General features: G+C 41.5%; 1 protein-coding gene across 1 annotated transcript in view; it reads right to left on the reverse strand.

Moving 5' to 3' along the window:
• LOC135990154 (unconventional myosin-X-like) overlaps positions 1-27,861 on the reverse strand; it is a 71,403-nt gene continuing 43,542 nt past the window's right edge. Inside the window, exons 23-40 of the mRNA XM_065637591.1 lie at positions 25,238-25,255; positions 21,676-22,439; positions 19,442-19,565; positions 18,690-18,933; positions 17,771-17,866; positions 16,030-16,123; positions 15,382-15,437; positions 13,561-13,703; positions 11,660-11,854; positions 10,271-10,428; positions 9,692-9,815; positions 7,619-7,916; positions 6,157-6,364; positions 5,231-5,367; positions 4,249-4,372; positions 2,607-3,056; positions 1,645-1,836; positions 1-1,377 (exon numbers count right to left, since the gene is read on the reverse strand). Coding sequence (XP_065493663.1) covers positions 1,264-1,377; positions 1,645-1,836; positions 2,607-3,056; positions 4,249-4,372; positions 5,231-5,367; positions 6,157-6,364; positions 7,619-7,916; positions 9,692-9,815; positions 10,271-10,428; positions 11,660-11,854; positions 13,561-13,703; positions 15,382-15,437; positions 16,030-16,123; positions 17,771-17,866; positions 18,690-18,933; positions 19,442-19,565; positions 21,676-22,439; positions 25,238-25,255 — 3,539 coding nt within the window. The 3' untranslated portion in view covers positions 1-1,263. The remainder of the gene's footprint in view (positions 1,378-1,644; positions 1,837-2,606; positions 3,057-4,248; positions 4,373-5,230; positions 5,368-6,156; positions 6,365-7,618; positions 7,917-9,691; positions 9,816-10,270; positions 10,429-11,659; positions 11,855-13,560; positions 13,704-15,381; positions 15,438-16,029; positions 16,124-17,770; positions 17,867-18,689; positions 18,934-19,441; positions 19,566-21,675; positions 22,440-25,237; positions 25,256-27,861) is intronic.

The following is a 27,861-nucleotide window of genomic DNA, read 5'->3' on the forward strand; positions in this document are numbered from 1 at the left end:
GAAAAAAAAAAAAATCTGCTTCATCAAATCGCAAGTAGCTATAAAAACCTCCAAGCAGCAGTCATTTGGCAAAATAGAATTGTTTACGTTTTGCTGATGACTAGGGACCTAGATGGGACTGGAAGGGGACCTAGGGATTTAGTGATGGGAGCAGTTCCCATTTGAATTTGGAGAAGGATGAAGGGTTTGGTACAGAGGAAGTGAAAATCTTGCCTATAACAATTTATCTAGGCACCTATTCACTCAGTAGGAAACAATTCACTTAAAACTAAATTTCAGGCACCCAGTCATCCTAAAATCCCACACAGAGAAAGAAGGAACTTAAAGCAGGTGAGCAACTTGCCATAAAAACCCTGACCTCCATCTGAAACCTGGAGTTTGTGAAGAAAAGCTCTTCTGGAAAAGTAACTAAATCAATCTCCCCTCCCGGGCTGTAGAGGGGAAAGGCAGTAATTTATTTTTAGGCAACAGGTGCTGCTTGGAATGTGCCCAGAATGGCACTTGATGACCTGTTTCTGTGATGTTAGTCTCAAAGATTTTCTCCTGTGTTAGAGTAATTAGAAATTTAACTTAAAGTGCCTCTTTTTATAGCCATGTACCTGTGAATTTCTGTTGGAGGGTAAAGATTCATCTTGGGTGTTTTTAATTGTTTGTTTGTTTAATGCTCTCTCAGGTAGGGTTTGACCTCTTAGTTGGGCCACATAGCTTCAATTATACAAAGGCATTTTCTTCTAAGACCAGATCGGATCATTAGTATAACCTGAAGAAAAACCCACAGTGACTTTTAGAGTTTCTTGCAAAATAAATAAAAAACAAATATTCTTTTAGCAGACTATCCTGTGATCTCATGATCCCAGATGTTTGCATGTTGGAATTCATAAGGAAGCTTAAGTCTGCCTTCTGTAGTACAGAAATGATTCTTGTGAATTTTTCTGCCAGTATGTTAGGTAATGGTGAAAGCAGCAGAGACGACAGGCAGGAGGAGGAGGAGCCTTCTGACTTTGCTTCTTTAAGGTACATTGTTCATCAAACAAGCAAGAGGAAAACAAGTTTTGGGTCATTAATATTTAACAACAATTGTTGCTGTTTAGCGTCTTTGGGCAGAGGTGCAAATCCTATGGTACTGTAGATGTCACTTCAGTTTTAAAATACAGTAGTCAGTCAAGTGGAGTTCTTAAAAAAGATCTTTGCTACACTTGTGCTGGCAAGTTGCAAACACCCATCATTAAACGACTGCCTCTCTCTCATGGCAGTTCATTCGTATCACCTAGTCCAGATGCTGGCATGACTGTCCACACTGGTGGCTGATTTGATGCTGCAGCGTTTCTTCACAATCATGTTGATGTATGCTTTCATGATCTTTATTATCTCACCCACCTGGAGAGAGAACACAGTAACAGAGGATATGCACATTAAAAACCTAATTCCATTGAGACGTGCCAGACATTCTGCCAAAAAAGATTCCCCTTGTCCAAAGTCATAGCACTATAGGTTTTGTATGTAATACTAAATGTGAACATGACAGTAAGGAAAGAAATGTTTGACAAATTAGTTGTTGCATATAAAAATGTCTAGACCATGGAAATCAGAGCTTCATTGAAGTGCTAGTACAACTGCACACACAAATCTTGTACTTTCACATACCTGGGATGTTTCAAAGAACATTTCTCTCTCATCCACTGTAATTTTGAAGGTGTTAGGCTGTGGTGCTCCGAAGAAAACAATGTGCTCATATTGGAAAGTTTCTAGTGGCTTAGGATCCCCTCGTTTGTAGACAGACACATTCTCTGTGCTGACTCCAAGCCAAAGATCATTTGGAAATCCACCCTCCTTGCACTGCAAAAAGAGAAACATGAAATTCTGCATAAATGGAGTGGAGGATCAAATCCTATTTGATTCAAGGAAAAGCCCTCCATTTCTGGATCCTGTAAGATAATTCAACTCTCTGCCCCAATAAGGAAAAAAAAAAAAAAAAAAAAAAGTCTGCAGAAGGGATCTTGTAGGTACTCCGATCACAAAAATTTAACTGTGATGTGGCTGAGTCAAATACCAGTTGAGTAGTAAGTAACTGTAATACCTAACACTTCTCATTAGATTTCTAACTGATTTCGGAAGCCAATATTCCCCTCATTGTTTTACAGATAATACAGTGAGGGCAAGCAACTTCATATGGTACAAAACTGACAAAACTGGAACTCTGGATTCCTGCTCTAGCAGGTTAAGCACAGAGGACCCCGTCTGAGCAGGTTCTGTCGTACTGCTGCAGAACAGTATTGCACCTTTTGCCAGTAAGGACAACAGAACTTCATTTTACTTCAGCTTTCACTAGCCACCACCTTAAGGTCACAAAAGTTTCTCAAATTCTATTGCTCTTCTAATGAAATGGTATTTGTTGTCTCCCTTTACTTACTGGCACACACCAGCTTGCTTGCTCTGTGCTCTCTGGGTGGGTGGTGCTGCAGGCTTACCCTAAGCTTAGGAAGGCAAAATGCAGCCAGTTCCTGAAATTCCCTTCTGCTGCTGAGCAATGTAGTACACACAGCTGTCTGTTCTCCAGACTGATGCCTCTCCTTGGCAGTAGTTACATGAGTTTATACATCACTCACCTCAACATCAAAGAGGGTTGACCCATAACCCGGCCACTCCTTTATGATGGACATGTATTTCACCATGGCCTGATGCTGAGAAAGTCCCTGCAGCTTGGTCCATTTCTGTGCTATGCTTGCCCGAGCAGCTGAAAGCTCTTCCTTTACCCACATCTCCATCATCTGCTCCTCTTCTACCTTCTGCTTCTTTACAGAGCCTGTCTTGAAGCTACGTTTCAACGTCCCTTCAAGGAAGCTGGTCCGTCTCCTCTCCAGAGTATGACTGGTAGTGCCACTGCTCTTTGTTGAGTGCAGTATTTTGGATTTTAGTCTGTTAACTGGGTATATTCCATCAAGGGTCCAACTTATTTTAGAATAATCCCCATGAAGGTACTGGAGCCGTAGAGCTGCTAGGCGCTGCAGTGTGTCCTCTGGTGCAGGAAAATGACCATCTATGAGGCTTTCATGAGCCTACAAACACACAAAAAGTCCCCCGAACTCATTAGAATGCAGAAGTACACTTTATTCACAGCTAGGCTCATGGACAGACTCCTATGGCATCTGCCCCTGCCAGCAGGAAAGCCAATTCCAGCAGGAAAGACATAATCCAGGAGGTCACAGCAGACATTATATTAGGTGGGTGCAAAAGGAATTGTGGGTTTTGCATAGTTGAAATTTGCTGTTTGATATTGGAATACATTTTTATATAAATGTGGTGACGTTATACATCATCTTAGTGTGCTTTTCTCACCATTTCTCAATCAGATTGTGACATGTGACGAAAAGTGGATTTTATGCGACAACCAGCTCAGTGGTTGGACGGAGAACCTCCAAAGCCCTTCCTGAAGACAAACTTGCACCCGCAAAAGGACACGGTCACTGTTTGTGGTCTGCTGCTGGTCTGACCCACTACAGCTTTCTGAATCCCAGTGAAACCATTGCATCTAAGAAGCATGCTCAGCAAACTGACGAGATGCACCAAAAACTGCAATGCCTGCAGCTGGCATTCATCAACAGAAAGGGCCCAGTTCTTCTCCACGACAACACCCAACTGCACTTTGTACAACCAACGCTTTCAAAGTTGGATGAATTCGGCTATGACGTTTTGCCTCATCCTCCGACCTCTTGCCAACCGACTACCACGTCTTCAAGCATCTCAACAACTTTTTGCAGGAAAAACACTTCCACATCCAGCAGGATGCAGAAAACACTTTCTAAGAGTTCATCGAATCCCAAAGCACAGATTTTTATGCTACAGAAATAACAAGCTTATTTCTTGTTGGCAAAAATGTGTTGATTGTAACAGTTCCTATTTTGATTAATAAAGATGTGTTTGAGCGTAGTGATAAAGATTTAAAATTCAAGGTCTAAAATCACAATTACTTTTGCACCAACCTAATAATAAAGAAGTCAAAGTCTCCAGCTGGTCGATGTGGGGAGAACACCTCTTTCTGTAAACCTGGACATGACAGAGATCTCTGAGGGGCCCCTATCCTGTACTGAAGGTCCTATAGTGAGGAGTTTTTAGGTCTGGAACACATAGGAGACATTGAAAGTATGGCAATTTGTTTTGTGCTGTATCAGCCACAGCTCCTATGTGGAGATAATGTTCAATACAGTCTGCCACCCTGGAAGCTAAATCTGTCTTGCTGAGTGAGCTTACCTGCTCAAACATGAAGGCAAACTCCACCCCATCTTTAGGAACATTTTCAATATCCAAGAAGCAATAAAGCTTAAAATACAGCTGCCACTGTCCTTCCTCCTCTTCTTCTTCTGAGCCAGCAAGTCTATAATGTAGGAAAGAGAATGAGAGGGGAAAAAAAACCAGTAACCAGAAGCACCATGATACTAGGATGTCCACAGTGCAACTCACAATATGAAGGTACCCCTGGATTTCTGAAACAGAGAGCATACAGAACTACCTAGTTTACCAGGACAATCTCAGTGCAGCAGACTTTTCTGGTAACTTCCGTTTTTCCTCTAAATCACATGAAATTTTGATTCAGAAGGACCCAAAGTTCTTAATCAGCTATATTTGATCAAAAAATTAGATAAGTGGTCCTAGATAAATGCAAGAGTTGGGAGCAGTATTCCTCATTTTTGAGATACTGTTTCCATGTAATCTTGTGACTGTGAAAAAACATCAGCCTTGCCAACATTTGGAATAATTTTATTTTTGCCTTTAAAACAGATATATAAAATAGACAATGGCATTGCCAGCCCTTTTACAATTTATTGCTTTCTCTGTATGTCGGTCACAAAATCACAGTCCACAGTAAGAAATCAGAGCTGCATTTCTATGCCCAAATATTTGCTGTCTCTCCTGATATAGCTATTATTATGTAAATTGACAATATCATTATCAGACTTAAGCAAACTTTCTCTGAGCTCTGCTAGTAACCCATTACTCTTTGATAAAGGCACAACTAATTTTGTTCTGGCGAGCCTTGTTACCAAAACAGATGTGGACATGGTTTTCCACACAGTGAGAAAGAGCCCTTGAACCTCACCAAAGGGAAGTTCACACCAGAGTGAACAGTCGAGTCACTGCGGCTGCTTTGGATAAAATTACCTGACTGTACTATCACTTAAACCAGTCTTACACTCAACTAGGGAGTTTAAGATTTCATGAAACATTCTTCTACCTCTCAAACTTGGCCAAGATATCAGCCACAATCACCCGACTCTCAACAGCACGGTCCACCTGCTGATTATGTTCAAAAAGCGCAAACATATTACGGCTGTCCTCCATCGCTAGACCTCGGATCAGCTTTTCCACCACCTGCAAAATCAGAGAGACATCACAGAGGAGATATTACACACACTTCCACAATGCAGAATCAATACCTCTTCAGGGCACGCATCATTTCACAGACCTTCATCCCATTTCTCCCTTGGTTATCCCGTTTTCAGATTAAAGAATTCTAATCCTAAAAAACCACTCCCTGCAAGGAAGCCATTACTCATATTTGAAAATCCTTTCTGTTCTTCTCTGAGCCTTTTCAATCTCCAACACCCTTTTGGAGATGGGGTAATTAGAATTCTGCACAAGATGCAGGTACATAATAGATTTAGATGTCATTATGATATTCTCAGTTCCTCTAGTAACAATTCCACTCGTTACTGTTTATCACTAATGTTTTCACAGACATGCCTACTATAACCTGGAATCCTGCTTCTCATCTGCTAACAAGTTACTGGTAAAATATCCCTTCCAGAAGGATTACATTATGAACTGGAATTTCAACTTGTCCAGAAAACTGTGTTTAGCAAGTCTTCAGAATTATTACCTTTCCAATGGGCAGAACACCAAAAGTTTTTACATTTCCCAACACAATTGTTAAGTGAAACTCGACAACCCAGGCATATGCCTTGTATAATTCTAAACCCACAGAATAAGTTGAGCTTTCCCTAAGAGACTTTGCAGATACAGAAAAAAAAATTGCAATTTAAAAAAAAAAAAAAAAAGGAGAGAAATTGTATATGAATGGGAGAAAGGAGTCCCTTCAACAGACCCAGTACCCAGACACAGAGGTGTGCTTACATCTGGTTATTGCTAATAATGCATTACCTCCCCAGCGCTTGTGTGGGAATTGATCGTTATTTTACAGGAGCCACCGCCGTGGCAGTACACTGTTGTGGTCATTTCTTCACGGGTGAGAAGAGCCTGTATTTCCTCCTGGGAGGGCACAAACTCCCTCGTCTTTGTTCTCTTCAGGGAATCGCTTATGAATTGCGCGTACCTGTCTATTTCTGAGCCTGGAAAGAGGTCTTTCACCCTAATCGTGAAGAGACGCAAAAAAAGAAACACTACATGGTGAACCAGAAAACATCCACATTACCGTATAACTAGGACTACTGTTAGTAAAGAGTTCAGTAGAGATAGTGATGTCAAGTGCAACCACAGGAAGAAGAAGCCTTCTTATTTCCTAAACCATACAACCTGCTTTCACTAGTCATTTCAAAGCCACTTCAGCAATATTTCTGAGCAACCTATGAAATTAGCAGTTCAAACTTTCCGAAGTTTAGTACCAGCTGAAGATAGCAGGATTGACTATCTCAATTTACAAAATTGAGATTAAGAACTACCAAATCAAATGTTAACTTTTTTCATTTATTCTTTTTTTTTTTTTCCTTTTTAATTTACTGGCTGTGCTTGAGCCACTTTTACTGTATTTTTCAGTATCAAGAAGGTAGAAAGTAGATGCTTGTACACAGTTCTCTCCCCTCCAAGGCCAGCAGTTCTAAGTATAACATGATCCTCAAATTCAGTGAGAAAAACATGGAATGGCAACATGGAGTATTCCTCAGCATCTCTTGGAAACAGGCCCTGGATGTAGCTATTTGGTGCACTGGCACAAATTTCAACTCACTTTTTCCTAGCTTGGAAGGAGTCAAATAGATTTTATCGATCTTTCTTATAATTAATGAACAGAGTGAGACTACAAGGCTGCAGGTCAGCCACAGTGCAGACTCCTTTGGAAAGCTGCATTAGATCCTAAACATGAATTGGGAATAAAACTAAATTACTTAGTTCATGAAAATTTGATGTTAAAGCAGATTAGAAGTACAAATTGTAAGCATTATGTGCTTAGTTAAGCAAACAAATGTTAAAAAATTGTAAATTGGATTATACAGTATATCTGCTACTCCACAGTATACGTTTTGAATGTGGCAGTTGCAAGGTAGTACATATTTCAATGAATATGAAATAACAGTCCTCACCTTCCCTGCAAGTGAGAATATTTATATGGACATTAGTAAGCAGTAGGTCGTCAGCCGTAAATCCACTTTTAACACAGTTTCATGGTATTCCATTTGGGTAGCCTGACTTTCCACAGAACAGATGGGTGGCAAAATGGGAGTTTGAATACAACAGAACAACTGGTAGCAAGAACAGTGCATGAAGGTAGGAGGCTGCAACACCACAGGAAGATGTTTGCAGAGGAGGAGGGCGAGACAGGTGACTACAACAGGCAGTGGACGATAGGCACAGAGAAAGGAAAGAGGCTGCAAATGCAGAGGACTTGTACCTTCTAAGGTGGAACTTGAGGTAGCGCAGGATTGCTCTACTGGGCAGAAAGGTGCAGCTCATACATGACATCAGCTGCCAGTGGTGCAGGTTCCCGGTGCTGTTGGGATGCGGCATGTGATTAGTTTGTTTGATGAGCTGACAGTATACTTCATCACGAAGGGGCTTTAAATCATGGCAGGTCTGCAGAATGCCTTGGATAATAGGTATGGGGTCAGACACCGTCTCGATTTCCTGAAGGGAGTTAAAGATCTTCACTGCTTCATCCTGTAAGCTGCTGTAACCCTTCTCTTGTTGCACTGGGGAACAATCACAAAAGTGACAAGAGGTGAGCGTCTCCGTCATTTTCTACTGGCCCAGCAACACTACAAGTGACTGTACTAGTCTATCAGAGAAGAACAGCAACCTGAGAATTAGCTCATCTCCTGAACTTGTTTATACTAAAAATTCATTAATGCTTCCCTTTACATGTGCAAATGCAGCCGTAATTAGTATTTGCCAACATCTAACTTGTCACCACTGCAAATCCATTTTTGGATATACTGTGCGGAAAAGCAGAGCAATATTATTACAGGAAACTAGCACTGAAATCTAGTTCGGGCTTCAGTGTCTGCAGATACTGCACCACTGAAACCTGGCTTGCATACTTCCAAAATCCTGTGCTGTGCCCATATTAGCTTTGACCCCTGAGCCAACCCAGAATTTTGGCAAATTGCTGTACCACAGATGCAGCTTTTACTTATCATTTAGATTTTAAATGCCTACGCCAAAACCGGTTATGTTTTTTAAGCACCTAAATGTCTGCTTTGAGTTGCTCAGAAGTATGTGATACTATCACACTGCTGCAGGTTTTCGTTCTCCTTTGCCCATCTCTGGGGCTGCAGGTCCTTCTAAATCTCCTACACAGCCACTGCTTCCCCAGTGGCCATGCATTAATTGTACAATACAAATACACAGCCCTGTAGCAATAAGTTCCACAGTGTAAGTACTTGCTCTGTAATTTTTTGGTATTCCAGTATTTTTCTGTGCTTTTAATCTGCCATTAATATGATCCTTTTATCATGAGAGACAGCGAGCAGTTACTCCCCCTTCACTTTCTCTATGACAGTCGTCTAGATCTGCAAACTTATTTTTGAGGCTGAAGTGGTCTGCTCTATTTAGTCTCTTAATTGTAGGTAAGTCTTTCACCTTTGGGTAGGTTTTTACTTCTTCTGTATCTTTGTTAAGAGGTGGAAGGCCAAAATGCATCCCGTATTCAAGATGCAGGTGCATGACACATCAATACAGCCACACAAAGATATTCCTTTTCCTTTTCTAAGCTTTCAAAACCTTTCATTAGTTGTTTTGTTCCTGTGCTTAGCAGAAGAGTTGACATTTTCATAAAGCTATGCAAATTTGTGTTCACTTTCCTAAGCAGAATTGGATCACTCAGACCCATCACTGCCTATGTGGCAGATTGTTTTTCCCATATACATTGCTTTGCATATCCAGATTGAAATTAATTTCTGAAAAGATTTTTTGGCCCAGTCACTGCATTAGAGATTCTTCTACAGGTCTTCAGCAGCAGCTTTCAGTTTTAGTATGCCAAACACTCTGGAATCACCAGCAAATCACTTTAGTTTTCTGGTGGCCTATCAAACCATCTAGGTCTTTCATGTTCCTGGAGCTTTTGAAGAAAGGATTCATTTAGTCTAGTTTTACAGCAGCTTCTGTATGAATACAAACCCACTGACAGTTGCATGATGTGATCCTGTTGTTTGGTTTGCACTGGAGCCATCTGCAACCCAGTTGCAGCTCAGAGATGACAGGCTGCACATCCTCTGGATGGATGATAAACTATCTGCCCCCATTTACTTCAAGATTCCGTGTTCCTAAGATATGAAGCAGTGGACACAGAATACATTCCGTGTAGAGAAAGGGACTGCACTCTCACTCTCTGAACCCTACAGGCTACACTGCCCTAAATGGACTTCAGCTGCAGAGACAGAGCTTACAGACCACTTTTGTGGTGCTCAGGCTCCACCACTGATCCTCAAAATGTCAACATATTCTGTTACATGGGTAAAATACTTACAGTTGACACTAACATCTCCATATGGTAGTGGGAGCAATGGAGAATGCAATGGGTGCTGGGTATATCGCAAGATTGGGTTCCTCCTATATGTCTGTTCCACTACTTCAAAGTTCGTGCTGTTTTCCTGAAAAAAAAAAAAAAAAATCCTCAAACAGGGAACAGGGATAGTCTTTCCTAGGATGTCCTTATACACTTAGGTTCAAGCTCGACTGCCTTTAACTAAGTTTCCGTAGGTCCCTAGAGCGACTAGGTGACCAAAGCATAATTCACACATAAAAATTATTCTGTATATTATTTCTGAAAATTAAACATAAGAATAGCCCTGCTAGGTCATACCAAAGGCCACCATGCACAGGATCTTGACTTCAAACGTGGCTTGCAAATCAGTTAACACGCTCATTTAAAATAAAATTTGCATGAGATTTGATTATTTAATTACACAGTCTTTTCTTTTTCTTTCCCCGCTCCCCCCCAAGACAGCAACCCCATTTCTTGACACATTCTCAGCAATGACTGGGTAAGGCCAGTGGTGATCTGGCTGCTCCCAGCTCACTTGTGATTTAGCATGATGGCACCTACCCTGATGTCACGAATGAGTTGCTGTGTAGGTGTTTCTATGGGAACTTTGCTGTCAATGACACCTTGAATGGCAGAGGCCCAGCGCATAGCTTCATTCAGCAGCTTTGTGTACAGCCTGTAGGAGTGCTTTCGCCCATGGACAATGATGTTCCAATAGCCTGCGGTGAAACAAAGCAGCTGGAAGGTGAAACTTGCTTCCATGTCATATTTTCTTTTTTGTCTGTAACACCTGGCTGAGGAAAAACCTTGCTGCTTTCATAGCAACATATGGTGTGTCTAGTTAAAATTGGGTAGGTGGACATTAACATCTCCCATTCCCTAAACATTTACCAGCAGGAAGGTCCCAATCCAGGCTTTGGTACAAAGACAGCTTTCTGAGATACAAGTACCTTGCAGTGTAACATTAATACACCCCTGCCAACCTGGCAGCTCACTTTCACAGACAGCATTTGGGCTATACTGTGCCAGTCAATACTCAGAAAACGACCACTTTACTCACAGCACCTGGTCAGATTGCCATATCAGTTCTCACGACTTTTAAAAATAATGTGTTTGACATAAACTGAGAAGACAGGTCAGGGCAATGACGATTCACTCTGCTAAAGGGAACCCTTAGACATCTGTTGAGATGAAAAACGTGGATGATTTCTTGCAAGTGAACAGAATAAATTTCCTTTCATCTCACATTACTAAATGCTTCCAGCCCTTTTTAAATATATCCCAAAGTAACTCCACTACTCAAATGTCTGGTATTTCAAGTCTTGCTCTAAGGTTCACCTTCTTTGTTGAGAGATTCACTCGTCACCTCATAACCTGAGTTCCCTTCCGAACTCATAAGGAAAGCAATGGAGGATCATGCCAGATCCTGCCTTCCCAGAACTGTCACGCTGTATAGAAAGCACACATAGGCCCTTGTTGCCTTTTGTTTCTAACAAGTTGAGTGATGCTCTGAAAAGGACTTACGGTGTATGCCATTGCTGTTATTTAAGAGAATAATATTGACCCCAGAGACAAATGTAGGTCACACTACAATGAGGCAGTTATTTATGGAGATGTACTGATATTTATAGCATCAACTATAAGAACTCATACCTTTTGCCCTATTTGGCAAACACTTAGATAAACAGTGACACTACTCAGTGAAAAAGCATCAGTGCTGTGTATCTCTGCCAGGTGTGAGGGTCTTGCCGTCACTTGCACACTACCCTCTGGTCCTTTGCAAGTCTCTTACAGTTTCTGTGGGGAAAGATGTTTGCAGCCAGACGCAAAGCCTCAGGTAACATCAAGAATACCTTCTCAACATGACACACCACTACATTTCTGCACCGTCCCCTCTTCAAGCAACTCCACACACGGGACATCTGCTTATTACCGCTTCCTTCCTCTTACCTGTGTCTTTGAAGACCCTCTCATCGGGCTGCACTACGGAGCAGAGGCTGTTGAGCACAAGTGTGCCAAGCTTGGCGGCTGTGCGCTCAGACGACTTGTAGTAATCGAGGGCAGTGTTTGTCAGGACAAACCAGCGTTTCTTCATTTTCAGAGAGGACATCTTATTGCTGCTATGAACCTCTTTATGAAGCCAGCCTAGGACAGGAACAACAAACATGTCAATGGTTTCACCACCACGCAATCCTGTCTCTTGGCTGGTGGCTCTCTTAACTCTGGGACCAGAACTCTACCTCTCTGCAAAAGGCTCATGCTGGGACATACCAGCTCTGCTGCACTGGCTATAGCAGTATCCTGTCCAGTCACTGTAAGAAATTAGCCCAAAATATTCCACAGAGCTGTTCCATCCTTCAGCCCTATGTATTTTTTTATCAATGATGTGTGGGTTTAGTTTGCTATCACTATGAGGGCATCCTCTATCCAGGATGCTTCCCTCACAAGTCACAAACATCTTAACAAAAAGTTTATAATTCATTCTTCCACACAGATGCTAAATGCCTATCCAAATCTCAATGAAAGAGGTTTGGTCATACATGTCTTCTGGTAGAAAGATCTGTAAGCACTACATGCATCTCTTCCCTTCACGGTTGTGAAAAAATAATTTCTCATTTTAGATTACTCACAAAAGAAAAAAAAAAAGAAGAAAATTCAATACTATAAAAGGAAAAATGACAGTCTGTGTTGCTAAAGCTGTCAAAAAGACCATTTTCTATTCAGAACTGTAAAAAGCAGTGTCCACCCACAAGGCAAAAAGCTCAAAGAATGTGAGACTGAGCCCATGGATTGCATATGAAGAAGAGATAAAGAGACAGACCTTCCCGAATATATGCCTTTGTGGCTACACCATTGTCACACAGACATCTTACTGTGAAGTGCAGAGCGTACATTAGTTAAAGAAAAAAAGGAATGCTCCTTTGTAAAACCAATCAACAATATGAGATATAAGGAACCGTTGTGTTGCAATTAAGTATTTTGAATTTAAGGTACTCAAACTGTTGTCTGATAATCTGCTTTATATCATTAAATCTCCTTCAAATGTTTAACACTACGATAGAAGGCTTATGCCACTTTTTGGTGACTCTTTTTCTGCCTGTCCTCCTGACTTGCCATGACCACTCTCAGACCTTTTTTCCCCTCACAGATACTTTCTGGAAGATGTAAAGCAATTTGCTCATGCACTTGCTTTCCACAGATTGGATCAGGAGTGTCTTCATACATTTAAGACCATGTAATGAGCTGAAAGTGCTAAGGAAATTTAAAAATATCTGAGACAAATGGGGGAATATTTTGTAATGTGTGTGTGAACACTACTCAGGCATCAGCTGCTCCATCTCCAACTAAGTTTTAACTACAGACATAACTTAAATTTGCTCAGCCTCAGGGAATCATTCCCATCTCACTATGTCTACCATAATCAAGGTTAGTTTGTTTAGCGGAGGACAGCAGCAATCCCACAAAGATCTCTCTCCCTCCCTCTCCACATGACAGGTGTCAGAAGGAACAGAGCTTTCTGAGAACAAAAGCTGCAGTGTCATGTCATAGTCAGTCTAAGCCAGCTGCTCCCAAACAGCAGCCACGATCCCTCCTATTCCCTGACGGCATTTGTTGCACATGTTGAAATAGGCTACAGAACTAACATCAGAAAACTAAATGTATGAAGAAGTACCTATTTTTCACAACACGTGACATGGGAAGCAGCAGACAGGAAGGCAGAGAGGGGCAGAGAATGATTGCTTTTGGGGAGCAGCTAAACCTTAGATTGGATTATCTGCAATCAAACCTCCCCTCAGATCACAAATGGAAGATGAGTTTCACATGTTGTAACTGCATGCATTTCCTTTTACCTCTCACAAGGAACTCCTGGCCATCAACCTTAGATTCGCCTTTTGGTTTCTGCAGCAGGGAGATCCAGTGATGCATCTCCTCGGGGGTGTCACTGTTGCAGTGAATCACTCGATTTGCTGTGATGATCACGAAAGAATTTGGTCTGCCAGAAAATAAAAGCATTAAAATTGGTCATAACTGTACAAATATCTCAACTCACAGCACACCCCAAGCTATGTTCTCTACCTTCCCATAAAGAATGCAAAAATATTCTCTGAATACAAACTACCAAGAAGTGTAAAAACACTTAGGAGCATCTCCTGTGCAGTTGGTCTGCAAACTAATGAATGTGAAGACCAGATAAATGGAATTAAACATCCTTCAAAAGCTATTTCCAAAGGCTAGAAAACACCGATTAGCTAATGACCAGCTGTAAAACGTCCTGGGTTCATACGCAAAGGACTTTGTTCTACCCTCTGATTGGACTGAGCTAGTGCTAGTACCACTGGGCTGACCTAGTTCAGCCATCCTCCTCCTACTTATTAAAAAAAAACCAGTGATACAGTAGCAAACGGAGGTCCCAGCAGGGTCAGCTAAAATCAGTCTGAGATTGGTTTTAAAAACCATGAGCTGATCCTGACAAAACAAAGGAAAAACTGTTATGTTGCTGCTAGATGATGTTTTGTCCTTATTCTTGCAACAGACAAATGTGTCCTACCAAAAGGATATTCACAATTCTGCACAGAATTGATGCTTTACAGGAAAATGGAAAAATAAAAACATGACCAGTCACAACAGGATAGACTCACAAAGCTTTGAAAGCAAACACAGATTTCTAGAAGACAGAGAAATAAAAAGTAGAATGCAAGTAATGAAGCAAAAGGTAAAAGGTGCAAACAATACAACGGTCTGGCCATTGCGCAAACCTATGGAAGATAAAAATAAGCTGCATAAAAACCCTGGTTGAAAAATATGCATTCTCCTCAGAATTTATTTAACATTAATACTGCAGAAGCGTGTGCCTCAGCAGATGCATGAACAAATTACAACTGTTCAGCTTACTATCTTACTATTTGTGCCTAGTTGTTTACTGTTACACAGATTAACTATGAGGAGCCCAGGCTGAGAACTGACTAAAAAATGTTGATCAATGAAATCTTAGTTTGCTACCCAGATAAGCATTTTCTAATCTAGTAACCCTGAAGTCCTGGCAACCTGCGTAAGAAAAACAAAAGACCACAGAGGTAAATAACTTAATAGCTAACATTTTACTTCAGTGCTGTAGTACGAATCTTTGCCCTGGCTGAACCTGTTAACACTGTGGGAAATAATTAAATGTTAACATAAAGTGATATGAAATGTCCCATAATCTCGTCTCTGAAAGTAACCAACTAATCTGTGAACTAAAGGTCTGTGCTCCATTGCATTGCAAAGATTTCAAGAAGAGTATAGATTTCTAAATCCATCCATTATTCTTCCACAATACTGTTTCCTTCCCCTAAATTTACAAGATTAAATCAAAATTACTCTGTCGAAAAACTGGAAGTGCTGCTTTTGCTAGACATTTTTGTTCAGTGTTAATAATAGCTAAGACTATAATTTCTTGCCATTGCAATTATGCTGTTTCCACTTTTAAGAGGGAAAAGAGACACTTTCACTCAAAGAAAATACGTGTGAACTTCATGCCTGTGAAGTGACATAGCTTGAAACAAGCTAAAGATTTCAGTTATGTTGATTTGTTTGGAGCTAAATTCTTATGAGTTTAAACAAATGCAAACCCTAAAGAAAAAAATATGTTAGAGAGTTTCTGATCTAAGCAATGGTCAGGTTGTTGTACCCACCTATCAGGATTGTCTGAGGCACAGACAGAGTCAATAAGCCCAACATCCAGGGTTCCCTGTACAGTGAGAAAGACACAGATAACAGGAATTGTGTGCATCTTAAATTACAGATATTCTCCTTCGTGAATAGCATTGGAACTGAAAACGTATCAGAAAGGCATGAGTGAGTCATCTTTGCTCTCTGAATAGCAGGAGAAGATGTGCAAGGGCTCCATAGACTGGAGGAAAAAGAGCTACAAATTTCCAGAGAGCATTATGAAGGTCTGAAATAACCTTTGCTAGTATCTCAGTGCTAGCAAAAAACACATTGTTCTTCACAACCGCATATCTTCTGTTTGGAATAACTGCGACCCAAATTAGTCCCATAATCCCATCCAGAGACGTTTTATCTGCATGACGCAGCCCCTCTCTTCCCCGTAATCCAAAGAGAACTATTGGTGATCCAGCTGAGCCACCCACCACATCCTCCATGCTCCCCACTGCTTACCCTCTTTTCTATCAGCTTTGCTGTTTCCTTATAATAATTGTCCCACTTTCTTATATACTGCCCATGAACTACAGCACTGCACGTGCTGGAAAAACGTGCACAAAACAGTTAAACACAGAGGGCTGTAAGCCCGCCCGCAGACAGGCTGCACAGGAACTCACCACAGCGTTCTTTGGGTTGGCCTGTTCATCTTGCATTTCCCTCAGCTGCTGCGCCGTAGCGCTGTGTACTCGGCTCAGGACATTAAACCAACCACTGGCAATCGAAACAGACTCCAAGTTAAGATTTGGGTAGTGAAAGTAGCCCTAGAATATGATCAAGGAACCTGGAGAGCTGCCAGTGGGAAAATGTCTTCATTCACAATTTCCTGAGGACTATGCTACAAAATATCTCTTGGGCTGATCATACCGGCTTCTAATGTCTTCCTTCCTCCTTATTTATCCTTATTTATTCTGTGCATGTTCTCCAACGCAGTGACAGCTGGTCCTGCAAAATCCAGTTTTCCACTTGCTGTTGACGGAACTGTAAGCAGGCAGTGGCCTTACCGGGGAGCCCGTCAGCACAGCAAGAGCACACAGCAGTTGTGAAGACAGAGTCAGCTGGGAACCTTCCTGGACTAGAGTCCTAGAGACATCTGGGAGACTTCTTAGCTAGTCTCTGTCTGATCTGCTCATAAATTCAAAAGTCATGTGGCTGTCAATCATGCTTTTTTTTCTTTTTGAAGTAAGTTCTTTTGGAGTTAATTCGTCTGTGAAAGGGCTTCTTGTTACAGACGTATCTGGAGGCTAGTCTCTGTTGCAGAACAAGCAGATTCTTATCTGCAGCTTCCAGTGAGATGAGCAAACCTCTAGAGTTCATGGAGGATTCTCAAACTGCATACTGTACGACATCTGCTAATCTGCCCTTTGCTAATGCAAGTGTTGGTGCTTTCTTCTCCCTCAGAAGAGAGACTGATACGGCATTGACAGAGGCCGCATTTGGTTCACCCTTGTTCCAGCAATTCTGCAGTGCTATCTTGGGGCATGCCTATTGCAGTTGTGGAAGTTCTGGGTTAAGAAGTTACTGTTCCTTCAGCTCCTGCCCCTGAATTTGCCTGTTTCCTGTTCATGTGGCTGTTCTTTAGCCTTTTTCTGCTAATTTGTGTCCAAATGCATTCCCTTTTCCTCTGACACCCAAATAACATAATAACAAACTCTAAATAACTGCACGGAATCAGATTAAAGTGGAGCAGAGAAACAGTTACACAGGCTGGGCTGAGAGGGCTGTAGCCTTGGTAAGAGTGCGAATAGTGGGAAGACATGAGGAGCCAGGGACAGTAACCTCTTAATTTGGCTTTCACAGCCAGAACAGGTTGTCCAACCTGCCCTTAAACAACTGATTCCCACTGCCTGGCCAGGACACCAAGAAGGAAGGACATGAGTCATTTGTTTGCTTTGCACTGGGAAGATTTTATCAGATGACACTACAGACTCTGATAAGCCGCAGCCTTTTCTCTGTCTCCTGGATAAAACCCAGCTGCTCTTGCAATCATTTACAGACATCATGAATAGACTTTTTGTTTGATTCAAGATTCCATTTAATAAATAAATCAGCTATTAGATGTTCCAGTTTATATTAAGGTTTTGTGTGTCTCCTGAAGTAACCCTTGAATTCAGCACGCTCACAGGCACATAAGGTAGCAGTTCTGGGATTGAGGGATAGGTTGAACCACCATCTCAGTGGCTTCAACAGGGAGATGCCAAAGTAGGCGTGGTGCCTCCCAGTAAGCATAAAATGACACTCTGGAATGACTCCCCTCTTTTCTCCAGCAAAGGCAAGTGATTATGTTTCCCAGGCTCTCCCATGAGTAGCTGGGTCAGACCGGCACTGAACGAACCAACCTAACAAAACTCCCTCTTTTACCTGGCATCTTCTGGTGACTCCGCGACAATGTGATAAACTCTGTCTTCTGTCACAATGTCAAAGGCATTCTCCTTTTCATGAATGTCCACAATCTCCCTGAAACACAGCAAATCACAGGAGCCAAAACTGAAAACCTTTCACAGGCATAAATTCCATCTAGCCATTTTTTTCCTCATCATACCATTCACCATGTAGAAGGGGAATCAGTGGTTCAGATGGCTTGTAATTCTGACAGAAATTCAAAATTCCTCCAATACACATTAAGACTTTTAGGGTGCCATTAAAAAGATTTTTACAGTTAATCTACTACAAAAGCAAAGTGCAAGGTGTTAAATGGATTTTCTTCAAGATGCCAGCAGATTAGATGGAAGAGGGGATTACAGGGAGGTTGATATGCAGGGCTCTTTAGAAAGTGGAGTGTGCCACTCTTTTTGGCACTTTACAGGTCCACATAATGCCAATAGGTGACTAGCCTCTCCTTTCTTACAGCAGGTGCTGAGGAATTGGCTATGGCAGCAAGAAGAGCATTCAGGACTCAGGAAAAGGCATAGTACAGTACATGCTGCCAAATTCAAATCCCACTGTGAGCTTCATGCCATCTCTGTGAAATGTCTGGAGAAGCCAGGAAACAGATGGAGTCAGGGCAAGGGAGAATGCATGGGGTATGTACTTAATTAGCCCCTCCTGGTCTGGCTCCATCCATGGCTTGGAAAGAGCTTCTGCCAGATTATGAAATGCAAGACTGGAAAAAGAACTATCAAGTAATTCCAGACTCCCTCCAGAGTAAAACTAGAAACTCTAATTGTCTTTTCCTTACGTATGGGAGATACATAGGCTGATGAACTGGCAGCACCAGAAACTTCATTATTGATTTAGGGAGTGAATACTAAGGATCAAAAGGATATATTTATTCACTCACTTTGCCCTTCTGATATCGATTGTCCCCTTCAGCTTTTCCTCGCTATCATTCTCAAAGTACATCAGCTTGGACTCTCGAAGCACAAACCAACGGCGTTTCCAGTTGCGGCGTGAAAGCGTTGACATGCCTCCCCCTTTTTTATAGAGCCAGCCTGACTTCAGTGCCTCTTGCTTGGTGCGGAACCACATGAAGGCCTCGTTCTTCAGAACACACCAGCGCCGCCTCCATGGGTTCATGAGACCTCCTGCAAAGTGAGGGAGCAAGATTTCATCAGGCACGCAACAAGGGCCATGTCTCCATTCTGATCCTGCTCCACAGGCACTCAGTTGCCAGTTCAGTTGCTACATGAAACAAAGGAGCTGAAGGAGAGAAACAAGGCTATGCTTAAGTTTGGACAGAGAAAAAAACAGAACTGGTGAAAAAAAACCCCACAAAATACAGAAATATATGCACTACTCAAATATTTTTGTATTTTCTCCAGTTTTGTAGCTCAGAATGAGTCATTTAAGCCCATAGCAAGTGGGCACAATTAGGTCTCAGTGCCAAAGATATCCAGTCTAATTCCGTGACATCTGCCTCCTAGCTCTTTCTTTTATTTGCTTGGTCTATTTTCTTGTTTTAAATAAAAGAAGTAAAAAAAGACAGTAAACAGAGAACTAAGAGCAGATGAAGACAATCATTCTGGAGAAACAGAAGAGGAAAGTGAGTTTCCCGGATTCCATCATTCTATCATTTTGGCTAAAGCCACTTACCTTTCATGTAGAGGTAGCTGTGAAAATAGGGTGGTCCTGAGCCATTGAAGATAGTGACTCGGCCATTACAAAACTCTTCATCTGTATCAATGTAAACATCCACTTCTTCTTCACTGTCCAGAAACTAAAAGGAGGAGAAGAAAGACAGAAACTAAAAGGAGAAGAAGAAATATGGGCTATATGGGTTCTCCTGGTCACCGGAGGACTAGAGCACATTACCAAGGCTAGAGAAGTCACATGTTCAGAAGGTGCAAAACTAGATATAACTCCTTTTACAAAAAAGCAATACAGTAAAACTAGAGGCTTGACATCTTACCCACTAATGCCTAAAGCAAGAGTCTCCACAGTACAGAATTTTCATACCAGAAAGGAGAGTGACATTCGGTAGTGGACATAGCTAGAAAATTCCAGTTATCTGCAGTAACAAACCTTCTCGTTCCAAGGCAGAATCCACAGTCCAAAATTTAATTTAATGAGACTGGGAGAGAATTTTTCATTTTGGAGAAGTTTTCTGATTTTTCTGGCAGACAGGCCAGGATGCTGGACAAGATGAAGCACTGATCTAACTGCAGCAAGGAAATGCCTTGCTTTGGGTTGATTAGGAAAAAAACCCACATTCCGGAATAACTGAACCCTAAAAACAAATACCTGCATTACTGAAATAATAGTACTGTATTTACTCATCCCTGTTCTCCAACTAGATAATGGCCCTCAGCCATAAGAAAGTAATTCATGCACAAAATTCCAAACAACTCTATCATTTCCTTTACCTTAAGTACAACTTCCTTTGATTTGATATATTAATTTAACACTAATGGAGGCAGCTCCTCAGACCTTTCCTTACTCAAATGCATGTTGCTTCTTTTCATTTTTCCCTTCTGTCCTCTCTCTGTGACCCCTTTGCACTTCTCTCTTGTCTCATTCCTATTCCACTCATTCATTCTCTCTCTCTTCCCATTAAGTTTCAAGAAGCAGGTACTCTTGGATCAGCAGCAACTGATGGGATCCTTATCCAGCTGTGGTTACCCCTTCCTGGGGCTTATATCCTGAGCCATATCAACTGGATTTTTCATGAGTCTTACTCACTGAGGAGCCCAATAAAACCCTCCACTTCTGGTTACATTTTAAGAAGAATGGTATAAACTGGCCTGGGCTGTGACAGAACCGTTCATGACTTGAAGCTTACCTGACAGTGATCTGTGAGTACCTGCCCACAGAGAAGGTACCTTTACTCATGCACACCACATCATAAAATAATTCTGATGGCTGACAGTTGACATTAAGGAAACACAAACAGGAAAAATCATGCAAATTTCTAAGAAGAGTCACAATCTGCCATTGTAAAAAATAGTAAAGGAAGTACACTGAATTCCTTAAAAAAATTCAATCATTTTCTAAAAGATATTTTGTAGTTCAAGTCTCAATTCTCAGGGACACCATTTATCTCAAGTATTTTTATGTCCGTCATTGGCTTCACATCTGAACTCCTCACAACCTTTTGCGGGCTTATCTGACATCCTCTTCTGGGAGGGGATTTATCGTTGCATTATTAAGTAACTGGCCCGAGGGCACTCAGGACATCCAGAGCCCAGTGCGGGATCTCAGAGGAGATGCTGCAAGCTGGAGGCTCATAGCCCAGTTGTCCTGCCCTGTCATTGTCCCTGTGGGGGAAATGAAGAGGTCCAGTGGTCCTGGCTGTGCGCACCCGGATCCAGCCAGGATCGGCAAAGTAATTTCTTTCTAGCCTTAGAATAGCTTAACAAGTACACAGCGGCTGAAAATAAACCCTTGACTCTGAACAGTAACAGGACTAGAACAAGAGATGTTTTAGTAATGAAACAAATCAAACCTCAGCCTTTCCCATTTCCTTTTGTGACTGTCCACTGGAAGCTCAGGCTGCTTCTATGAAATCTCTCTAAGGCAGAACATATACCTCTAAGATATTAGTTGCCTGCTTTCCTAAATGGTGTTAATATATGGTGATGGAAACAATCTAAAAAAGCCTAGGTGTGTGCTAGTTTGTATACCAGCAGATACCGGACAGTCACAAGCCCTCTGGCCTTCAGCCTATCTATGACTCTTCCCTTTTTTTCAAGCTGATTGTTGACATAAGAGAGAGTTATATACTAGTAACAATACTCAGAGCAAGCAGGCACGCAGTAAGAAGGCAAGGATGTTATAAATATCAACAAGGTCACACCAATGTCTGGAAAGGTGAGGGGACGGATACTTACCGAGTCCAGGCTGCCACGGTTGGAGTCCAGGCTGGTACCATGGGAGTGTCTCAGACCTTCCTTCCCATTCAGAGGCTCAGCTGAGGCACTGCCTGTATCTCCACAGCCATCAAACTCCTCATGGTCGTAGTCAGACTCCACATCTGCAGGGGAAGTGTAAATCTGATCTCCCACCTCACCACTGTTACTCCTCTGCGTATCTGAGACAGTGCTATAAATACTTTCTGCTGGGTCAGATGGGGCTCTCTGCTCCTTGGAGCTCGTGGTTCTTTCCACAGGTTGTCCTGAAGCAGGGACAACCTCTCCCACTTCCCTTGGGAGAAGCGAAAGGCTTGTGTCCACAACTTCCTCTGAGTAGTTATCACTGTTTCTTGTGCTGTGCTGATTCAAGACCACCAAACTGGAAGCTGGCCGTCCTTCGTCATCAGCATGAAAACCCTCATCCACTTCTTCTTCAGCCAGTGGTGCCACCAGGCTGCAGTCAATGTTGAGTGTCCCCTCACTAGAAAGTGACCGCTCTAAGTTCTGCACACTTTCATCCAGATTGCCAAAATCCAGCAGCTCCAAGAACTCCTGGGCAACCCTAGATGCCTCCTTTTCCAGCCTCTGGATCTCTTCTTCTCGCTGCCGATTGATTTCGTTCCTGGTGTTTTCACAGATGATAGACATGTGATCCTCTTTCTGTTGCTGCAGCTTCTCAATCTCCTTCTCCAGTCTCAAGATCTCCTCCATCTGACGTCTCTCTTCTTCTTGCAGGGGAATATCTACCTCCTCAGTCTCTATTGCTTCCACCTTGAAGAATTTACAATAGTGTTAAAGCAGTTTCTTCAATCTATATGTGTTCCTTGCCCGGACCTTTCATTCTTTCTATCTCCTGTGCTTGCCTTATACCTCCCATCTGAAAAAAGATTGCTTTAAGCATCCTGCAATCATCCACAGTGTAAAAAGCTCAGGGTAGAACTACTAGATCTTCAGGCAATTCCTTTTTTTCCAGCATCCTACCTCCTTTCTGAATCATACAAAGAAGCTGTCTGGGATCAGTGAATTCTTAGAAGGGCCTCTCTGTCTGCTGCTCATGTTACAGCCCTCTGTACAGTACAATTTGGATAAAAGAATTCTGGAACTCCGTCCTCTCTTTTTGAACTATCTCACACACATACACACATACAGGAGAAAGCAACTATTAATATATACAAACACATATAAGCATAGCCTGCTTAAGAGCTGAAGATTTCCCAGAAATTAATTAAAATATTTGGGAATTTTGTCGCTTCCTGAGTTGGGGGCCTGTCACCCCACCAAAACTCGACCCAGAACTTCCTGGCATTCTTCAGCATCACTAGATGGATGAGGGCTGGCTGCTGAAGACTCCATCTTCCTCTATTCTCCACACTGAGGTAACAGGAAATTTCTAGCAAGTACTCAATCATAAGAAGATGAAAGATACTGGTAATTTTCACTGACATTTAGCTATAAGATAAAGCTGCCCTCCCCTCCATGGAGGATGATGAAAACATACACACACAAGAAAAAGCAAAAATGAATTCCAAAAGAATGTCATGTTCTTTTGGATAGGAGTGTAACAATGAAGCTAATGAACTGGCCCTTTTAAGTCACAATCCTTGTTTTCTTTACAATTACCCTGTTGCTTGTTCTCTACTTGACTCTTACTTGTGGACAAATGCATTTATATACCATAATCTGTCGTCTCCTAAATATTGCTGGCACGAAACTGGAGGAACAAGTGGTTTGGGAAAAGAAATAGGATGACACACAGCTGTTTTCACACACCTCAGGGTAGGTGGTCTGCTCTTTGATATATCAAGTACCAACAATTAGATCAGTTACAAGGGGTTTATTTTAGCCATGATAGCAGCCGGCTGCACTCTTACTTTGGCTGTTACGGGCAACAATCCAGCAAAACAGACTGTGTCACAGTGTAGCACATCACAAGGTCACCTAATAAGCTCAGGCGGCAGAGATAAAAAAGGGATGCTGCATGTTCAGTACAGAAATTTTCAAATAGGAACTATGCAAGCCTGTACACGAGCCTTGAAAAAAAACCCTACCTTGTTATAATAACTCTATGCACCTCTGCTGAAGCCAAACACCTGCAGGTTTTGAGTGAACAAAGCCCATTTTGTAAATAGCGTTGCTACAATAACAATATTAGCTCCAGGCAAAGTGTAGGCAATGAAGGACCCTTCACAGATACTCAAGAGCAGACATAAGAAAAGAATAACTGTTAAACTTACCTGGGCCACCTGGAGTAGCACATTCAGCTGGTCCTTTTCTCTGTTACAAAACAAGATATGATAGTCAGACACAGACCCAGTTCTCAGAATTACATGAACACGTCATCCCTCCATTGACAACATCAAAATAAGGTACCCGTTGTAAGACTGATCTAAAAGCTTTTGTAATTTAGTAAAAATCCAATTCTCTGTGGTTGGCATGACCTTTGTGGATACAACAGACTTTCCCCACTCAGAAAATTGGATTATTTGGAACACACTAGGAAGGACATTTGAAACAGTGACAGAAAGACAGATCAGTTAGACTCATGATAAATGTAAACACAATCTTCTGAAGTACTGTGCACCCATGGATATTAAATGAGGTTACACATGCATAACTGACAGATATCAGGAAACTCTGGGAATTTTGGTGTTGTTTGGTGGGTTTTTGTTGTTGTTGTTGTTTGTTGTGGTTTTGTTTTGTTTTAAACAGAACAGAATTATTGCAATACTAACATTGAATTTGTGTTTTGTTTTGCTTTTATTGTATGAAAGCCTTAAAAAAGTTATTAAATTTTTGTACTTTGTGAAATGACTAAGCTGAGGAGTTTCTGTTCTGAAGATCTGGGTGCTCCAGCTTGCATAACTTCTCAATGGCATGCAAAACCTAGTTTATTAGGTAAAGGCTGTAAGAGTCAGAGTTTGTTAGTAAACATGAGTAGAGGAAAAAACCTATCCCACAGTGCTGCATCTCCACCCAGATCAAAAAGGTTGCACTCCAAGGGAAAGCTGTTGCTGTCACCAGTTTCTCCACAGCGAGCACACTACAAGCAACTGAACCGGCAGACGGACAAGTGTCAGGGTCATCCACAGGGAGCAGCGATAGGATGTGGCTGGATGGAAGAGTCGGCCTGTAGCTACCACTGTGCAGCTAAATTCAGACTGGCAGTGGTAACTTTCAAATCTATAATTCAACCTTAAGCAGAACAGGAGGGCAACAATATTTATTTCTCAAGACCCAGAGCTTTTCCCAGCCAAATTCTAAATTGCAGCTGTAAGTCACAAAGTCCTTAAAGCTCTCACTCTTGGTCTCTCTCTCAAAAAAAAAAAAAAGAAATCCAGGAAATATTTATAGAAGAAAGCTGATGTAAGTGAGATCCAGATGGTTCCATCTCTACTGAAAGATCTCTAACAGTAATCATGAGTTAAACAACTGACTTAAATGATAAGAGGGTTCAAGCAGCAGAGCTACTTTAAAACAAATCAGAAATGCCACCTACAATTTACACACTAATTCCTGCAATTGTTCCTCACATTTTTTAGACCTCTGATATTTCTTGCTGCTTTCCATCCATCTCCAGCTGATCCGTATTCTTCCTGAAATGCAATACCCCAAACCAGGGACAGTACTCCAACTGAAGCCCTACCAGAACCAGGAAGAACAGAAAAATCACCCCCACATCGTACAGAAACAATCCTGTTTATGGACAGGACCAGTGACAGATACTCATCTCAGCCTCCAGACCTGCTTCCTGCTGCTAAAGTAGCCATTCCTCCTTCTCTTTCTGTGCATCTGATTATTCTGAACTGTAGATCTGCATATGTCCGTATTGAAAGCTATCCTATGTTTTCCAGACCATTTGTTTAATTTGCCAAAATTATTCGAATTGTAATCCTATCTAGCTATGTATTTACAGTCCCTCACCAGAAGGTTTTATCTGCAAATTTAATACGGATATTCATACTTCCTCATACAACTTATTATGACAACATTAGTACCGTATCCAGCACAGACTATGGAAGAATCCCATTCAAGAGTTCTCTCCTATTTAACAAAAAACTACTATTGTTTACTCATTAAAATGCAATAATACAATGCATTATTAAAACAAATCCTAGTCTTGCTTCACGTACTTTTTTTCCAAACCACATGCCTTACAGTGTCTTAAGAATATCATTATAACATGTCAAAGCCCTTTCCTACCCCAAGTCAAGTTACCTACCCTCTATGGCTTTTCCCTATCCACAAGGCACACATAAGCTACCGCAGAAGGAAACGGGTAACTTTAATGCTGTTTGTTCTTCAGAAATCCACATTGGCTCTTAACTTCTTTATCAAGCATTTACAACGGTTTGATTATTTGTTTCAGTATCTTCCTGAAATGGAGATTAGGCTGACTGGTCCACAATTCCCTCATTCTTCCTTTTCTCATTTTAAAAGGGAGTCATGATGTTTGGAATTTTCCAGTTTTATGGAAACTTCATTGCTATCCACAAAGGAGGAGAAAGAGAATAGCTACTGATTCAAACTACTTCAACCAGTTCTCAAAATACCCAAATATTAATTTCCCCAAGTTCAGATGACTTCTTTGTAATGTGATTTATCTGAGCATCTTGGAATATCTTTGGAATATCTTTGGAACCCTGCTAGGTTCCAAATTCTTGCACATCTGTGCCAACGGTATTTAGTGTCTAAAAGTTAAGCCTTTTGGGGAAGACAAATAAAAATAGTATCAAATACCTCAGCTTTCTCAACATTGTAATTTTTTCTTCCTGTTGAACAGTGGACCAAATTGTTCTATGTCTCCCTTCTACTAACAGTATATGCACAATAACTGCATGCCAACTTTTAGTTCTCTATAGCTCATTTTGCATCTTGGTCTTTCTAATTTTGTCTCTATACATGTCGTGGTTTTTTGCTTGTTCTTGGCAGAGTAGCCGATTTGCAATTTCCGTGGACTTCCAACTCGTTTTTGAGGTCAAATGGAAGTTCAGGATTTAGCAAGGCTGGTCTCCTAGTACCTTTCTGGCTACTCACTCTGAATGAAGCCATGTGACATCAAGTAGAAAATGAAAGGAAAACAAGCAGTTCACCTGATTTCTAGAAACACTGACACTTCCTTACAATGATGCTGGGTTCGACACATCTGTCATAGGCTGGGAACTAAAGGCAGGGCAGAAACACACTAGAACAAGTAAGCTAAATAGGTCCTTTTATCTAAAACTAGGTAAAGACAAGCTCTACTTAGTACAATGAGGACTTTGGACTTGAGAGAGCATCTGTAGCATTTGATATCTACAAATCTAGTTACTCACATTCTGAACTTGCACAGCTTCATGTGGCTCATGAGGCTGTTGTTGAAAATTGACAGATTGATAAAATAGAGCCTTCAGTGTTGTTCAACAACTTCCTTGACCAGACTGTTTATCATTGGTGTCACTGCCTACATGTCTTGTCGAAGCAGATACATCACCCTACTATCTCCAGTGAAACTACAGGCAATCTCTTTTCCTTGTGACATGCTTCTAACCTGAGAATTTTCTGATGCTTGTCACGCATCTAAGTCTGCCAAGACTCAACTTCAGGACAAGTATGTAACAAAAGACTACAAGAAACATAACCAAATATTTATGAAAAACTTTGCTCAGACTTATACAATAATCTCATAGTTGAGGCTTTGTACTTCTTAAAACAAAAGATTATCAAGAGACACATCCAGTTTGGATAGGATGTAGGTAACCCCAGAGTGAACAGTAAATGATGCCTGAGGTGCAGGACTCTCAATAGGTGTACTGTCACTGCTCACACATCGCCTCTTCTTGTCACATTAACTTTTCCTTTCCACTCCTGATCTCTCAGCACATCCATATCCCTGATGAGAGACACACAGCAGCAGGAAAGGGGAGAGCACGTGTATTCTCATGAGTGTAAGAACTGCAGCACAGCACAGGTGTGCTGCCCATCTTGCTCTCTGACCCAGATACTGGACATGCCAAACCCCATGATACTGGTATCTTCTCACGCTGCTAATCCCTCCAGATTTTGGAAGACTGCATAAAACTTCCTTTACCACTACAATGGTAACAAGAAAATTATGTATCTCTGCTCAGTCAGTGAAACTGCCTCCTTTCACGTACATTCCAAAGCAGAAAAAAACTAAACAGAGGT

Source organism: Caloenas nicobarica, chromosome 6 (assembly GCF_036013445.1).
Source record: "Caloenas nicobarica isolate bCalNic1 chromosome 6, bCalNic1.hap1, whole genome shotgun sequence".
Lineage (NCBI taxonomy): Eukaryota > Metazoa > Chordata > Aves > Columbiformes > Columbidae > Caloenas > Caloenas nicobarica.